At 42.8% G+C, this 17,799-nt stretch overlaps 1 protein-coding gene across 1 annotated transcript in view; it reads left to right on the top strand.

The window, feature by feature from the left end:
• The window catches only part of LOC145403951 (protein singed wings 2-like), a 46,647-nt gene extending 28,862 nt beyond the window's left edge, over nucleotides 1–17,785 (top strand). Inside the window, exons 8-11 of the mRNA XM_080275553.1 lie at nucleotides 3,759–3,920; nucleotides 12,493–12,660; nucleotides 13,580–13,708; nucleotides 17,232–17,785. Of these exons, the coding sequence (XP_080131679.1) occupies nucleotides 3,759–3,920; nucleotides 12,493–12,660; nucleotides 13,580–13,708; nucleotides 17,232–17,516 (744 nt within the window). The 3' untranslated portion in view covers nucleotides 17,517–17,785. The remainder of the gene's footprint in view (nucleotides 1–3,758; nucleotides 3,921–12,492; nucleotides 12,661–13,579; nucleotides 13,709–17,231) is intronic.
• The last annotated feature ends 14 nt before the right edge of the window (nucleotides 17,786–17,799 follow it).

The following is a 17,799-nucleotide window of genomic DNA, read 5'->3' as shown; positions in this document are numbered from 1 at the left end:
TATATATATATATATATACAGTAACCCCTCAATTATCCAACATAATAGAGCCAAAGGCATATCTGGATAGTGGATCCATCCGGATAATGAACTTCTCTCCTGAACTCCTTTAGTACATACCCTGACTTTGAAAGCTATTGTAAAAGGCCACAACAGTACATTGTACAACACTTATTCCTGTTTTTTTTACACTGCTCTATCTGGTCAGGCAGACCTGTGAACACAGCCAGGCAATAACCATGGTCAACCAAACCCATCAGCCACAGACAAGCAATCACCACAGCCCTAAAAATTATGAAAAAAAAAGGCCCCGCTGGGCGAAAATGTTTGTGCAGCCATAATCTCCACCCGGATGCAAGCATTTTGTCTGGATTAAATGGAAAAATGTACAAATAATGGTTTTGAACAGCCAGATCCCAGCATCTGGATAATGGATGGTCCGGATAGTGGCCATCCTGATAATTGAGGAAACATGACACTTGCACAGGTGAAGAAAGCAGGGAAGCAGCTGAAAAATGGGGAAGCAGCTGGGGTTGATGAGGTGTATGCAGAGATGATTAAGTGCAGTGGGGAGAGTGGAATGAAGTGTTTGTTGGAGGTATGTAAGAAGGCATGGATGAGTGAAACTGTGCCGGCAGAGTGGAAAAAGGCTGTGATTGTGTCTGCGTACAGAAATATAGGTGAGCGAAGTGCGAGCAAGAATCATCGTGGCATAAGTTTATTGAGTGTTGTAGGGAAGGTATATGGAAGAATTATTACTGAGAAAGTAAGAGAGATATCAGAAGTCCTAGTGAGTGATGAACAGGTGGCTTTAGGAGTGGCAGAGGATGTGTGGATCACATATTTGCAGTGAGACAGATAGTGGAGAAGTTTTGAGAAGGACTATAAGGTATTTATAGCATTTACGGATCTGGAAAAAGCATATGACAAAGTAGACAGAGAAGCATTGTGGAAGCATTGGTACGGTATAGATGGTAAGCTGCTAGGTGCCATCAAGAGTTTTTATGATGGTTGTGAGGTGTGTGTAAGGGTAAATGGGCGTCAAAATGAATGGTTCACGATCAGTATGGGCATGTGACAAAGTTTTGTGATGTCCCCAAGGTTGTTCAATATATATATGGATGGGATCATGAGAGAAGTAAAAACACGAGTAATGGAGAGAGAGATGGCATTAGTAATGAATGGTGATGGATGGAATATCTCAAATTTGTTGTTTGCTGATGATGCAGTGCTGCTTGCAAATACTGGACTAGAAGTTGGTAGACTAGTGCAGAGATTTCTGGTGTCTGTGAGCATCATGCCTTGAGAGTAAATGTACTGTAGAAAAGAATAAAGTGATGGTAATCGAGAGAGAAGGTGACTCCCGGTGTGATGTTATGGTGAATGGAGAGAGACTGGTATTGGTGAGAGAGTTTAAAATACCTGGGTACAGTGATAGAAAAGAGAGGAAAATGTGCAAAAGAAGTGGAAAATAGAATGATAGAAGGAAGGAAAGTAGCTGGTGCTCTGAAGGCCTTGATAGGGAACAGACTTGAGTGTTGCAGCTGCACGAGGCTTACATGAAGGAGTGTTAGTGCCAGCTTTAACATGTGGATATGAGACAATGGTGTGGCATGCAAATGAAAAGTCAAGAGTGAGGGCAGTGGAGATGGGGCTGCTGAGGAATGTATGTGGAGTACTGAGAGTGGATAGGATACGAAATAATGTGATTCGTGAAAGGTGTAGAGTGAGAAAGTCTGTGGACACCAGAATTGAAGAGAGTGTACTGAGATAGTATGGTCTTGTGGAGAGAATGGATAACAATAGAGTAGTGAAAAAGGTATATCTGAGCGAATTTGAAGAAGGGAGGAGGCGAGGTAGGCCAAGAAGAAAGTGGAGGGATATGATGGATGAGTGTGTGAGGAAGAGAGGTATGGAAGTCAACGAGGCTATGGGACTGGCAAGGGATCGAGCTGGGCTGGATGAATGTTGTGAGAAAAAGTGCATGATCAGGGATTTGGCACCCCATTTTAACGTGACAGCGTTCAGATTGACTCTATCGGATATGTTAATGTGAAGCTACAGAATGTGGTGAAACTTTCTGGTGTATCAGATAGAGCCTGGATTGTGTGGGCTTGAATGAAGTGAATGGAAGTGTGGCCCATTGAATTGGACAAACTTTGGCTGTCTGGATGTTGCTACTCTTCACCCTGGCCTAGGGTGGGAAAGGAGGTCCATATGATGATAATGATGATGATGATGATTGATGATTGATGATGACGACGACGACGACTACACCCATGCCCTGATTTCCGACAGTGTTGTTTACCAGAGGGAGTGTTCGGTCAGTAAGTATGTCGGATATCGAAGCAATTTTCCTCATTAGATACTGAAGAAAAGCCATAAATGCATTCCAGGCTGAAGCCAAAACTCTCACACACCTTACTCAATCAGTAGAGACTGGCACAGAAATACCATAGGTAATGTTAGTATCCACGTACAGTAAACAATACTATTGCTAAAAAATGAGACATCAAACATCACATGCAGGAAAGTAAGGTGGGTGGGATGCTTCAGGGCAACTGGGCAACTAACAGGCAGGGGTGGGGGAGGGTGTGGGGACTGGAGGGAGACAAGCTGGAGTAGGGGAGGGAGACAAGCAGGGGTGGAGGAGAACTAGGGGACAGGGAGGGAGACAAGAAAGCCAAACAGCTCTACTACCCCCCCACCAAGTCTCACTCACTGACCCACTCTCTCACTCCCTCTAACTCACTCTCGCTGACTCTCTCTTTCTCACTCGCTGACTTTCTAACTCACTTTCACTGACTAACTCTCACTCACTCTCACAGACTCACTCTCTCACCCACTGTCACTGACTCACTCACACTCATTCTCTCTCTCTCTCTCTTACCCACACACACGAAAAACAAGCTGGGGTGGGGGAAGGTGATGGGGAGTTAGACAACCGGTGGCGGGGTAGGGCAGGGGGATGGAGAGGGAGACATGTCTGGTAGTGTTGAGCATGGTGAGGGATGGAGGAGGGATGGGGGGAGAAGAGAGGGGATGGCAGGAGGACAGAGAGAGCTGTGTGTACCAGGACATCCCATTCAGACATGCTCGTTCCAAACCTAGGGAGGGGTAGAGTGTTCGAACTAGTGAAGTGATGGCTGTTCGGATTGTGGGAGTGTTCTCCCATTTCTTTTGTCCAGTCTAGCAAATCACCGGTTATTGTTGTGTTGGAAATTGGGGTATGGGTGTACTATTGTTATTTAGTGGTAGGTGGGGGCACTTACCACCCACTCACTCGATTTAGTGCTGCTCTTGGGTAACTGCCCATTCCTCTCTTTCTTCCTTCTTTCCTTCATTTCTCTTCTGTCTTTTTTTCTTCTTTCTTCTGTCTGCAGGTGAATCTACACTGAGTGATGAGCCAAATGGTTTCCTATACACCAGGAATCCATTTACTATGATGGGTGGTAACCATACAACCAAACTATAGCATCTGGTGGTTTAGTGGGTAATTAAGGTGCTTCAACCAGAATGAGCCTGTGTCGGTTTATATTCAAGGGGTGGTTGGGGTTTATTGCTCATGTAATGCCACTCAGGGATGTGTGAGGCTGGTTGCTCTCATCTTAAATGTCAGGACCAGCTTGCCTAACCTCGGGCTCCTACACCCCTCATGGGGCAACACAGGATTAAATGATGTATGTATGTACAATTTTTATTGGTGATGATGATTATCCTGATAATGAGTGACGATGGTGATGAAAATGTATTTGCAGGAAATGGAGCGAGACTGCCCAGAACGCTGCAAATGCCTCTTAAATGGTATAAGAGACAACCACCTACCCATGATTGGTGTCAACTGCTCTGGCATTGGACTTTCACACATACCTGAGTCCATCCCTGCACATTCTCACTCTGTTTATCTTGACAACAACACTGTAAGTATTAATTTCTTTACCCATTGCTACCCAGGGGGCTGTATTCTTGTTTAAGGAGGCAACCAAGCACCTCTTTTTTAATTGTTTAATTCTTTATATGGCATCTTAATACTGTACTCTTGTGTGTTATGTAAGCAGTTTCTGTCGATGTTACAGTGGCAGAGATGCCGCTAACATACAAGAGGATATTAGAATGAAATTGGTAAAGTATATTAATGCAAAGGAAGAAGTACAGACAAACCCCAATTTACAATACCCCTAGATGCGATACTCCGGAATAGTGATGGGGGTAGAAATACCACCCTACCTCGCCTGTTGCAGGCTTACCCCCGTTTGGTGATGGGTTTTGATTTTTTTTTTTTTTTTTACTGATTTTGATGATATTTTAGACTTGAATTTTGTGTTTAGGTTGATTTATAAATTGTTTTTAGACAGATTAATGTGTTTTAGTCATAGGTGGAGTGAACATCCGCATTTGGGGTATGGATTCTTGTCCATCAGAAGAGGTACAAAATGGTGTGGACATCTAAGTGACATAACAAAGAATATTTCTTGTTTGACCATTGAACTGTCATGTAACCTATCATGGAATACATAATAATAATTTTGAATAAATATTAATAATTATGAAAACCTTAGAGAGTAAATATTTCATGCACTAATGAAAACTGTGACATCTAAAAATCATGTGTTTACATTCAGGCTGTTCAAGGAAAAACGCTTTGAAAATACAAAGGAATTTCAATATAAATGTAAGAGAGAAGAAAATAAAGCTCAGCAACCAGAGCAGTAGCAAAAACAACGTAAAAAGGGTCTGTTGAAAGGGCTATTCCAATCACATCATCGATTTATAAGGCATGTGTTTACATTCAGGCGGTTGAAGGGAAAACACTTTGAAAATACAAAGGAATTTCTTAATAAATGTTGAAAAATAAGAGAGAAGAAAATAAAGGAGCTCATCAACCAGAACAATAACAAAAACAACATATAAAGGGGCCATTGAAAAGGCTATCCTGATCGCATCACCAAGTGCATTCCCTATCTATCTATTTATCTATTGCCAGACGCCACAATCCCGTAAGGAGTGGCCATTTGACTTTGAGTTATTTGTTTTATGGGGAGGGGCACTAACCCTCCACCAACCCACTTGCTGACACATAGGGAGCACGTATGGTTTGGTTATATGGTTACCACCCAGCGTTGTAAATAGTTTCTTGGCTTACAAGAAACCATTTGGCTTGTCACTCAATGTAAAGCCACCTGTAAAGGAAAGAAAAGCAATAAGAAGTGACAGGAAAGATGGGAGAAATGGGAAGAGAGGGGGGCAGGAACAGAAAAAGAATGATAAAGGCTAAGGAAGAAGTAGGCAGCACTACATCAAGTGAGTGGATGTTGGTCGCCACCACCTACCCCATTACGAGAATTCCTCGTCAAAATACCAACGACTCTCTGTCAACAGTTCGCACCTTGGATGATTCTGCATCATTCTTACATAATTATTAAGCACAACAGAAGTTTATTTAATTGTCCTGGGACTGTCTGATGGTGGGATTGTATACAGTGCTGCTGCTTCTTCCCTGTTGAGTTTGAATATGAGTCAGAGATCGCATTCTTCAGTGACCTTGACTGGGTACAAATGAGAGGGGCACTGGTTTTAGGCTTAGGTTACAGCTGTTTGGCCATTTAGATTGGCTTTAAACTTTATTTTGGACTCATTTGGGTAGGTTTAGGACTTGGTTGGGGGAGAAACCCAAGGCTCAGAACGCATTCCTATACTTTACATGCTAAATCTACCCCGAGATACAATACCCCACCTTGCGATGGGTTTTCACTTAACCAATTGCATCGTTAAACTAGGTTATGCCTGTACTACAAGCCTCCTAGGCCGACAAGAATATGGATCCAATCCCTTCTCCTGTAACCCTGTCTGGTGCAGGTTCTCATGTCTGCATTAGGAACCATGGCAGTTAACACTACAGTAATGCCTCTACTATCCGATGTAATAGAGCCAAAGACATGTCTGGAAAGTGGTCCTGTCTGGAAAGTGGGCCTCTGTCTGCTGAACAGGTACTTATGACCCTAACCCAGCCTAACTTTGAAAGCCACCTAAATAACTACCTACCGGACATGCATAGCCCTTATTTAAACCTATTTAAGACCCTATTCACACCAATAACGGACATAAAGCATGAAATAAATGAAAAGGAACCAGAGAATGAGGAATTAGAAGTGAGTATGGAAAATATTTAGGCCTAGCAGTGTACAGGGTACTGTACTTACAGCACGTCTATGGCTGCCTCCTCCAACTTTCTAAGGCTCTGGTAGTTTTGAAAATGCTCTTGAAGCACGTATAGTAATCCAGTGTTGTGCTACACTTAATTCTTTGCATTGTGAGTTATAATTGTTTAACACTGCACCTTCTTAATTGCACCACGCCAGTTTCAACCGCCAGTTTCAACTGCCACTTTGCACTCCACACTCACTCCACACTTAATCCTTTGCTCTCTAAATTCTAAATTCTTAACACTGCACAACACTGTAAATTCCCATGTGGTCTAGTGGCAAGGTATTGCAGTTTATTCACTGTTTATTCATAAAAAACGAGCACGTGTGGCATCCACTGCAATGGACGTCTTCCCTGAACGAAGGTTAGGCAGTAACTGGGGACAGGGTTGCCAGATTTGAACTCGGCCACATTACCAAACTCCTCAATTTTCATTACCAAATTTAACTTTTCATTACCAAATTCTTAAAGAAAGCATTTATTCTTCACTAATTATACAGTATATATATACTGTATAGAGAGAGAGAGAGAGAGAGAGGAGCCTCTGTGGTACAGTTGTAATGTGTGCGTTTTTGTACACTGAAGAACGAGGATTCGCGCCCTGCCAGGGTAATAAGCTTTGGGAGCGTTCTTCTGGCCATGTATTGCATTGGTGGACATAAGGGGTGCTGTGGTTGAACCTGTGTCGCATACTATAAAGTATGCTTGCACCCAGTCGGCTTGTGTGGGCCGATTACACATGGTTCACAGGCTACACACACATCCATAGCCACTCCAACACAACAGTTACACTTACAAGCACTTCTCACCCTACGTACAGTCTCTACTAGACAGCCTAAGCCACCTGGTAGAGATACTTTGGCTGTATCGTCCCCACTTCAGTTAGGATGGGCCAGTCCTGCAGTGGACACTTAAATGGCTTATGAGATGAGATATATATAGTACAGTATATATATATATTTACATATAATGTTTCATTTTTGAAGGCTCCAACGTGCTTGCATGCGTCAGCCTTGGTCACCTAATGATGGCTTTCCATTCTGCTTGATCTCTGGTCGCATCTCTGTTTAATCCCTTATCCCTGTGGTCATACTAAATGACCTTGTCCTAGGTCTTTTTCGGTCTGCCTCTTGCTACACTTCCCCAAACATTAACATTTCTCACTTGCTGCACCCAGTTATCATCCCCTATTCTCTCTACATGCCCAAACCATCTCAATCAACCCCTCCTTATCACAACACTAATACACTCCAGTCTCATCCTACCTTTCAACTCATCCGTCATAAGCCTAGCCCTCCCAGGCCTCTCACTCAGGGACACACTGCACATCCACCTATTCACTGCCATTTTTGCATGTTTGAGCCTGCGAATATCCTCTTTCAACTCCTAACACATGCCGCATATAACAATCCCTCAGCATGGAGGGAGAGCCCTCTCAATGTCAGAAGAGGTAACAACTGCCTGAACTTCTTCCAACCACTCCTCACTCTAGCCACTGAGCTAGCTCCAGCCCCACCTCCAGCACATAGCATGTGTTTAAGAATATTTCAAGCTCTTCTGTACAACTGGTGCTCTAATCTGGGAGGAATTAGCATATAAACCTTATTGGTTGCAATGGAATTTCACTAGCATTTTTGTTATTATTATAGTGAGGCTGGAATGAAACAGTAAAAAAAATGATTTGATGGATATGTGAAGTAAAGCTGAATGACGGGACATTCTCCAAAGAGCTGAGAAGATGGCTGAAAGTGAAAAGCGTCAGGAAGGAAGTAGAAATGGGAAGACTGAAGTGGTTGGATATACTGTGATGAATGGTCTGGGGAGGTGAGTGAGGAAGGTGCAGAAGCATGGAAGTGCTGATCTGTTAGTGGAGAGTTAAGCTGGCGTCATACTGGGCAGAAAATGGCAAAGGTGTTACCAGTTTTTGCGAGTCAAATGAGCAGCATTCAGTGGGATTCAGCTTGCTAGGAGGTTTGTTGCTGCAGTGAGTACTCAAATAAGCTACTGTACTGTACATACTGATTTTTCAATTTTTTTCAAAACTGTGAATAAAATGTTCCATTAGAGCACAAGGTAAGCAAAATTAAAAAGGCATGCAAAAGTGGCTAACTTTTATTTTTTTTTTAATTTTATTTTTTATAATGAATGGAGGAAGGAAAAACAAAGGAAAAAAAAAAAGTCCATATGCCTAAAGGCATCCTCCATTCATAAAATCTATCTATCTATCTATCTATTGCCAGACGCCTCAATCCCGTTTGGGGTGGCCACAAACAAATCGCCTCCAAGTCGCCCTGTCCCCCGCCATTTCACTGCCCTGCTCCCAACTCACACCCCCCTCTCTCATATACCTCTCCACCCCATCCCTCCATCTCATCCTCGGCCTCCCCCTCCCTCTTCCACCCTCCACCTCACTCACATACACTCTCTTTGTCAGTCTTTCACCCTCCATCCTCTCCACATGGCCAAACCACCTCAGTGTGTTCCTCACAACGCTTCCTATCACATCCACATCCACACCACAACGCTCCTTTATATCCTCATTCGTCAGCCTGTCTCTCCACGTGACTCCACAGGCTCCCCTTAAATAACTCATTTCCACTGCTCTCACTCTTGACTTGTGTCCTTCCAACAACGTCCAGGCTTCACTTCCGTACGTTAGAGTTGGTATCACAATACTGTCATGTAGTAACTTTTTTACTTCCATGCTCACTTCCCTGTTTCTTATCACTGCTTTCAAGGAACCAGCAACCTTTCTTCCCTGCTGTACCCTTTCAAGCACTTCACCCTCCAAACCTCCATCCTTACTCATCACACTACCCAAATACTTAAACGTACTCACATTTTCCAATTCCTCACCATCCAACCTCACTGTACATTCACTGACTTCATCTCTCTCAAAGACCATCACTTTACTCTTCCCTACATTCACCTTTAGGTTCCGTTTCTTACACACTCTCTCAAACTCATCCACCAAGCCTTGCAGCTCCCCTTCGTCTTCACTCAACAACACAGTATCATCTGCAAACAACAGTACAGGGAGTTTCCAAACACTATCCTCTCTCACCAGGGCCACTCCAACATCCACTACCCTACCTTGTACCTCTTTTATTACCCCATCCATGTACAGATTGAACAACCATGGAGACATGACACATCCCTGTTTCAAACCAACTTTCAAAGAGAAAAATTCACTTAGTTCACCATCCACACGCACCGCAGCCTTCGCACCATCGTACATACTCTTCACAGCATTCAACAACTTCCCATCTACTCCATATATTCTTAACACTTTCCACAATCCATGTCTATCCACCCTGTCATATGCTTTCTCCAAATCCATGAAAGCCGCATACAACTTCTTTCCCTTCTCTAGAAACTTTTCCACTAAAGATCTAAGAATGAATATCTGATCTACACAACCTCTTTCCTTCCTAAAGCCTCCCTGTTCTTCTCCAACTAATTTCTCTGTTCTTTCTCTAACTCTGTCTATAAGTATCCTACCATACACTTTTCCTATTATACTAAGAAGACAAATGCCCCTATGATTACCACACACTTCTTTTTCCCCTTTTCCTTTGTACAATGGAATAATTATACCTGACTTCCAATCCTCCGGGACTCTACCTTCCTCCCAGGCCAATCTGCACATCTTCCACATCCATTCTACTACTATCTCTCCCCCATGCTTCAGCATTTCACCACACACTCCATCAATTCCTGGGGCTTTCCCCGATTTAACTTTCTTCATTGCTTCCACAACTTCTATCCTACTGATTTCTTCCGGTCTTCTCACCTCCCTCCTTCTCCCAGCCATTCCCCAGCCACTTATACTCGCATTACTTCCATCCTCTACGTTCAACAATTCCTTAAAGTGTTCTCTCCATCTGCTCACTTTTTCTCCCTTCTCCACTAGTAATCTACCATTTTTATCTTTCACTCCCCTGCTAACTTCACTTCCACCCTGTCTTACTCTTTTCACTTCTCTCCAGAACATTTTCCTACAGTCCCTCCACTTTACACTCAGATTCCTTCCAAATTCCTCATCCACTCTCTTCTTACTCTCTCTTACTAATCTTTTCACCTCTCTCTTCCTTTCCACATATAACTCTCTCTTCCGCCTCTCAACTTCTTCCACGCCCCTATTTCTCATCCATTCATTGTATGCTTTCTTCTTTTGTGCCACAGCCTGTTTCACCTCTTCAGTCCACCACGCTGTTCCTTGCACCCCCCTCCGTCTTCTCTTCCTTCCACACACCACATCACATGCTGCACATATTTCTTCTGTAAATATCTTACACACACCTTCCACGTCTCCCATCTGCTCCAATTCATATTTGCCCAATCGTTCCTCCACTTCTCTCTTATACTCTGCCTTTTTCTCATCCTCTTGTAACCTTTCCACTCTCCTTGCAACTACTCCTTCCTCTCGTCTTTCCCTTCTTCTATTCCTCCATCTTACTTGCATCCTAATTCTGGCCACCACCAAGTAGTGGTCAGAAAGTCCACTCCCCCAACCTCTATACACTCTTGCATCCTTTACACATCTTCGTATCCTTTCATTCACACACACATAATCAATCACTGTTGTCATCATCACCATTCATAAAATACTTATAACAATTGGATTTAAAATATAGAGGATTAAATGTATCTGGGAAGCAGCTCCCAGGAAGTGAATTCCAGAGAGTAGTACTGTAGTTCTGGGGATAAATGAATTTTGATAAGCAGAGGTTCTGCATTGTGGGGGAGAGAGTGTGAGTTCATGGGCGCTCCCAGCTGCCTGAGTATTTCGGGAGAAAATGTGAAGGGGAGGCACAATTGAAGCCAGTTTGTTAAAGCACTTACAGTTAAAATATCGATAAAATAGTGCTAAAGAAGCAACATCTCTGCGTACTGATAACGGAGGAAGGTCCTGCGTTATGGCAGGATTATTGATTAATCTAATGGGTTTATTTTGAATTTTGTCCAACTGCCTCAATGCATATGCTCCACATCCACTCCACAGTGGTGAACAGTATTCGATCTGAGAACGCACATGACTTTTGTATATTGTGGCCATCTGCACGTCAGTGAAGAACTCACAAACTCTGTATATAAGTCCCATTTTTTTTGAAGCATTTTTAGCAAGGGATTTAACATAAGCTGTCCAGCTTAGGTTGGGGTTTAGAGTAACACCTAGGATATCAATTGTAGTGGATGTGGGAATACTGACATCATTTAAAAATTATGTGAGAGTCTGAGGGATTCTTTCTATTGGAGAAATTAATGTATTTAGTTTTCTGAGCATTAAATGAGGCCAGATTTTTTTGTTCCCATTGATTAATTTTAGAAAGGTCTTGGTTCAGAGAAATTGCTGTGTTTATTTGGGAATTTAATATATCAGATTGTGTAAAGGAGGTACTAAATATGAAAGAACTATGAAGGGTCGAGTCATCAGCATAAGAGTGTATTGGGTTGTGCGTGAAAGATAGGAGGTTATTTATATGAATGAGAAAGAGGGTTGGTGCCAAAACTGATCCCTGAGGTATGCCAGCATTTATGGAATGAAACTGAGAATAAATTCCATCTACCATGACCCGTATTTTTCTACTATGAAGGTAAGAAGAAATTAGAGGAACCAGTGATGCAAGGCCATAGTGTGACATCTTAGACAATAAGGCCTGGTGCCATACTCTGTCAAATGCTTTTGAACTATCAAGTGCTACTGTGTGTGTTTCACCATGTTGGTCTATTGTTTTGTTAATCTGATGGGTAAGAAGGCAAAGAATATCTACAGTTGTTAGCTGCATTTGTCCAGTGTGACTCCAGCATTAGACTGAGGAAGACATGGAATAAGGGGATGTTGAGAGGATGGACATGGGAAGTTGGGTGAAGAGATGTATAAGCATAAAGGTGCGAAACAGAGTGGAGAGTTACATCTGGAAAGATATGGGCTAATGTGGTGTGTGCCAGGTTCTATATCTAGGGGTATTACTAGAGCTGCTGTAGAACAAAGTCAAGGAGTGCTATTAGGCGAACCAGTCTGATTGATATTACATTGAAATCAGACATTAAATGTAAAATGAAATGAAAATGATTGTGAACTTAACAGCAAAAGACCATAAAAAAAGGCTACATTACAGGTAATGAAGGCCAACTGTCAAGTTCTCCTTTTTCATGCTTTCCTTTCCCAGTTTGTATGGCCTACTCTTCTCATATATCCATAGGAAATTGATTTAGAATTATGATGATGGTGATGATGACAACAGTGATGTCAGTCATTTAAGTACTGTATGCCATGTTTTCCAGATCACGAACTTCACCCGTGTGTTCACTCATCCGCTTTATCGGAATGTGGACAAAATCAGCCTAACGTACAACAAAATTACCAGCATGGATGGAAGACTCTTCTACCAGTTTGCCCATAATCGCTCCCTTGACCTCTGTATCAACCTTTCACACAACCAACTCTCTAAGGTATGAAGTAAAATAGTTGTAACCTCAGGTTCATCTGAATTGTGAATCCAGTGGACTGCAGGCTGAAGTTGCCCTCCTCCTGCAGTCCACCATCTTCATTTTGGGGGATATGGAGGGTGCTGAGGGATGTTGTATAACTGGGCATTGGAGCCACATGGTTATATTGGTGCCACCACATGAAGACATCCCTCTCCAGTACTTCTAAGGTCAGTGAAAACTTTGTATATGATGTTAATTCCTTCAGCCCAGGGATGTCATTTTTACTTGTAGTTGGTGCAGCTAGACAGTTTTACTGTGTTCAGTTTATGGGAGAATTTTTTTTTCTGTCCATCCATCCATCAGCCAATCTTACGTTGCCCCAAGGAGAACACAGGAGCCCGGGGGTAGGCAAGTTGGCCCTGACATTTAAGATGAGAGTGACCAGCCTCACTCATCCGTGAGTGGCATTATGTGAGCAATAAACCCCAACCATCCCTTGGATATAAACCTACATTGGCTCAGTCTGATTGGAACGCCTCAATTAGTAAACCACCAGGCACCATATTTTGGTTATATGGTTACCACCCAGCATAGTAAATTGTTTCCTGGTGTACAGGAAATAATTTGGCTTGTCACTCAGTGTAAAGTCACTCACAGGTAGAAGGAAAAGGAAAAAGTGAAGAAAAGAAAGACAGGAGAGGGAGTGTAAAGTCACCTGTAGGCAGAAGGAAGAGGAAAGAATGAAGGACAGAAAGACAAGAGGAAGGAAGGAAGAGAGGAAAGGTGAGACACCCAGAGCAGCACTACATCGAGTGAGTGGATGGTGAGCGCCCCCACCTACCTCGCTGTATAGTCCTAATTAGCCCATTCACAACTCCAGTGGTGTAGTTTTTAATATATAGAGGTCAGAAGAGAGTACTGAGTGACGTGTTGCTTTCAGTTTCCGGTTAAGGAGGTGCAGCGTGTGTATGACGAGGCACTGGAGCGTGACACACAGCACCTGCCCATCTTTGTGCTCGGCTACAACCCCTGGGACTGTGATGACTGTTCCTTCCTCCCAGGTTTTCAGGTCAGTTGAGTCCATGATGTCAACTTAAGCAATGTTCTAGCACTTCTTCCGTAACAATACTGTATACTTATTTTGCATACTACCCCATAACTGCAGTACTCCTGTGTATGTCATTTACAGTATAAAGTCCTTTAATCTGACCACCAATAATCCAATTATCCCAATACTCCAAATTTTTTAAGACGACGATGAAATCCCCCTACTAGCTGGGAGTGGAAGCAAGCAGGAGGACAGCCCTTGCCCGCCATTTTCAGTTTGTACCTGTGCCCAGTCGGACACTTTTCTGATAATTCCACTCGATTTTTGGACTAGTAAGTGACTGCAACAAAGGAGCAATGGCTCCCACACCTCTACAAGTCATGGTGGAAAGAAAACTGCTAAATGAAAGCATGTGACACTAACAATAAGTGATAAACTCAAGGTGATATAATTTTTAGGGTTTGTTTAACACTTTCGCGGTCCAACCCCACTGCAGCCAGCAGAACCCGCCCGCTTTCCCCCCATCCCTGTTCTCCCTTCCTCCAACCCTGCCACGCACTTGAGTTTTTTCTTTTCTGATCATTTTTTCACCTGAAAGTATTTGGACTAGCGGATTTGTTTTGTTACCATTAGAAAGCTGAGACTTTGTAGAATAAGATAAAAAAAAAAAAAAGTGCTATTGCATAAAGTAAAATAGTTATGATGAGTATAAGATGAAAGGGCACAATACAGTAGAATGTTTATACCAAAACCACACACTTGAGTTTTTTCTGTTCTGATTGTTTTTTTACCCTGAAATATTTGCATTAGTGGATTTGTTTTTATACCGTTAGAAAGCTGAGACTTTGTAGAATAAATTGAAAGAAAAAAGAAATTGATACTGCATAAAGTAACATAGTTATGATGAGTATAAGTTCAAGGAGTGCGTAAAAATGTTTATACCACTTTTTTTCCTAGTGTTTTTGGGTCACATTTTCAAATTTTCCTATATGAAAATGTTATCACCAAACTGGAAAGTGTTAACCCCTTACATGCGGGCCGTCACCACCGTGACACTTGTTACCTAAGTACCATACTGCAGGGCATCACTTCTGTGGTCCAGAGATTTTTTAAATTGCCTGGGCTTTCAAGTGTGGTCTTGTATCATCTACCAGTACTGCCAGTGTGTAGTTATAGGCAGTGCTGCTAATACCACTAGTACTTGCATCCAGTGTTACCAGTTTAGCCATTTTCCTGTGTTTGCCTCACCTCCTCTTCCTTACCCCCTCCCCTGCCTAGCTACAGCCTGGCTGCGCAGTGCAACTCCCGGGTGGTTTTTTCCATTCGCATTTTCCACTGAAATGCGCCCTATGCCCTATTCTCATACTAAAAGGGAAAAGGCTAATTAATACTGCCATTGGCCATGAAGTAGCTAATTTATCACCTGGAAACACCCCACGTGCACTTGGTCGCTAATTTTCCGTGTTCATTACCCATTGAAATGCCCCTTATGACCTATTCTCATACTAAAAAAATCCATCCATCCATCCATCCATCATCCAATCCTACATTGTCCCATGAGGAGCGTAGGAGCCCGGGGCTAGGCAGTTGGTCCCGACATTTAAGATGAGAGTGACCAGCCTCACTCATCCCTGAGTGGCATTACATGAGCAATCAACCCCAACCATCCCTTGAATATAAACCTTCACCGGCTCGATCCGATTGGAGCACAGTAATTACCCACAAAACCACCAGGCGCCATTTTTGGTTATATGGTTACCACCCAGCATAGTAAATGGTTTCCTGGTGCACAGGAAACCACTTGGCTTGTCACTCGTGTAGAGTCATTCACAGGCTGAAGGAAATGGAAAGAATGAAGGAAAGATAGACAGAAGAGGGAGTGTAAAGTCACCCCTAGGCAGAAGGACAAGGAAAGAATGAAGGAAAGAAAGACAGAAGAGAATGGAAGGAAAGAAGGATGGAGAGGAAAGGGCAGACACCCAAGAGTAGCACTACATCGAGTGAGTGGATATTTAAAAAAAAAAGGGAAAAGGCTAAGTGATACTTCCATTGACCTGGAAGTAGCTAATTTATCGTGTATTGTCTAGATATCCTGCTATCCCTGCAGGAGGGGCACGGCGCGGTCCAGCCATCCCTGTGGGTAAGGGGTTAATGATCATGTACATATTTCTAATGTTTTCAGAGGTCCCTCCCAATAGTCTGAAAAAACCAGTAGTTTGAATGACCTACCATTCAGATTACGGGACTCTTACTGTATATTGTTCTAATATTGTCATAGTTTCTTTATAGAATGTACAAAATAATATTAATTGTCCCTGTGCAGAAAGAAACTGGCAAGGACAAGATGCTAAAGCTGATAAGAATATTGGCTTAGGGTGTGTATTCTCAACAGGTGGCTTTCTTATTCCTCTGCTTTAGTGATGTATCATGTGTATTGCTCCTTGATATATATCATCCACTCACTCGATGTAGTGCTGCTTTGGGTGTCTGCACTTTCCTCTCTTCCATCCTTCCTCATCTGTCTTTCTTTCCTCTTTCTTCTGCCTGTTGGTGACTTTACACTCCCTCTTCTGTCTTTCTTTCCTTCATTCTTTTCTCTTCCTTCTGCGTACGGGTGACTCTACACTGAGTGACAAGCCAAATGGTTTCCTGTACACCAGGAAACTATTTACTATGCTGGGTGGTAACCATATAACCAAATTATGGTGCCTGGTGGTTTAGTGGGTAATTATGGTGCTCCAGTCGGATTGAGCCGGTGAAGGTTTATATTCAAGGGGTGGTTGGGGTTTATTGGTCATGTAATGCCACTCAGGGATGAGTGAGGCTGGTCACTCTCATCTTAAATGTCGGGACCAACTTGCCTAGCCCCGGCCTCCTACGCTCCTCATGGGGGGCAACACAGGATTGGATGATGTATGTATGTATATATACTGTATATATATATATATATATATATATATATATATATAAGTCAATCCACCCCATTGAAATTGGTGGTAGATGATGGTGACCGTCATCCACTCTCTTGATGTAATGCTGCATATTTCTTCGTGCACATTACTCGTTCTTTTTCTGTGTCAGCCCTCTTCTGTTCCTATTTTTCCCTCATCTTGTCATTTTTATTACTCTTCTTTCCACTTCAGGCAACACTATACTGAGTGACAAGCCATATGGTTTCCTGTAATGTAGGAAACCATTTACAACTTGGAGTGGTAACTATATAACCTGATAACAGGGTGATGTGGAGCTATGGTGCCCCTGCTAACTGGGTGGAGTGATGCAAATACAGCATCCATCCAGGAACCAAACTTCCACACTTTTCCATGCGCCTCACTGTTGCAGGACATTGTCAACCACAAGGGAACATTGGGTGTCCTACTCAGCCAGACAGTCTGAGGTTGATCAACAACAACTCCATTGAAATAACTGGAAACTGAGTTATGATGATGATTATTTCTGGATCTTACCCACCCCATGGAAGTAGTGGATACCTATTTAGTAAGGATGATGATGAAAAAGCTTACATCTTTTCTCCTTTCTACAGAAAATCGTATATCATATCAAGTACAGCCAGAACAGTGTGCGGCCGTACCTGGATATCCGATGTAAGGAAGGAGCAAGGTCGGACTTGGCGATGCAGCAGGTGATGAAGTTAGATGTAGTCAGTCTTTGCCGGCCTGACCCACCCCTGTTGACCCCTATGGATGTCCTTGTAATATGTCTTGCCATTTTGCTTATCCTCTTCCTCCTGAACTTCCTCCACAACTTTTTCCAGTACCGTCGGCATGGCAAACTTCCTTGGATCATCACCAAGTTACCCAGCTGCTGAAGTGTTTGGCTGGCCCCTGACTCTGAGCATGGTCATAAAGGTGTGCATTTGAGTCCAAGAGTGATATGCTTGAATCTTAATTTATGCAGTGGAACACAAGCTTCCAGTATGTAATGATAATTTCTGAAGGACATGACACAAGTGGAATGTGTCTGGCATTCCTGTATCATTGCCGACTGTACTTTGTAATGGGGGATGCAGGCTGACCATACCAACAGACCACAGGCTTTACATAAATGTTAAAAAATGTGGGGCATTCTACTCTAGTAATTTAAGGTTTAAG

Source organism: Coenobita brevimanus, chromosome 62 (genome assembly GCF_032717465.1).
Source record: "Coenobita brevimanus isolate Jiangsu-jjx chromosome 62, ASM3271746v2, whole genome shotgun sequence".
In the NCBI taxonomy this organism is placed as follows: Eukaryota; Metazoa; Arthropoda; class Malacostraca; order Decapoda; family Coenobitidae; genus Coenobita; species Coenobita brevimanus.
Note: the sequence above shows the minus strand (reverse complement) of the source record. Positions and strands in the feature narration are given on the sequence as shown.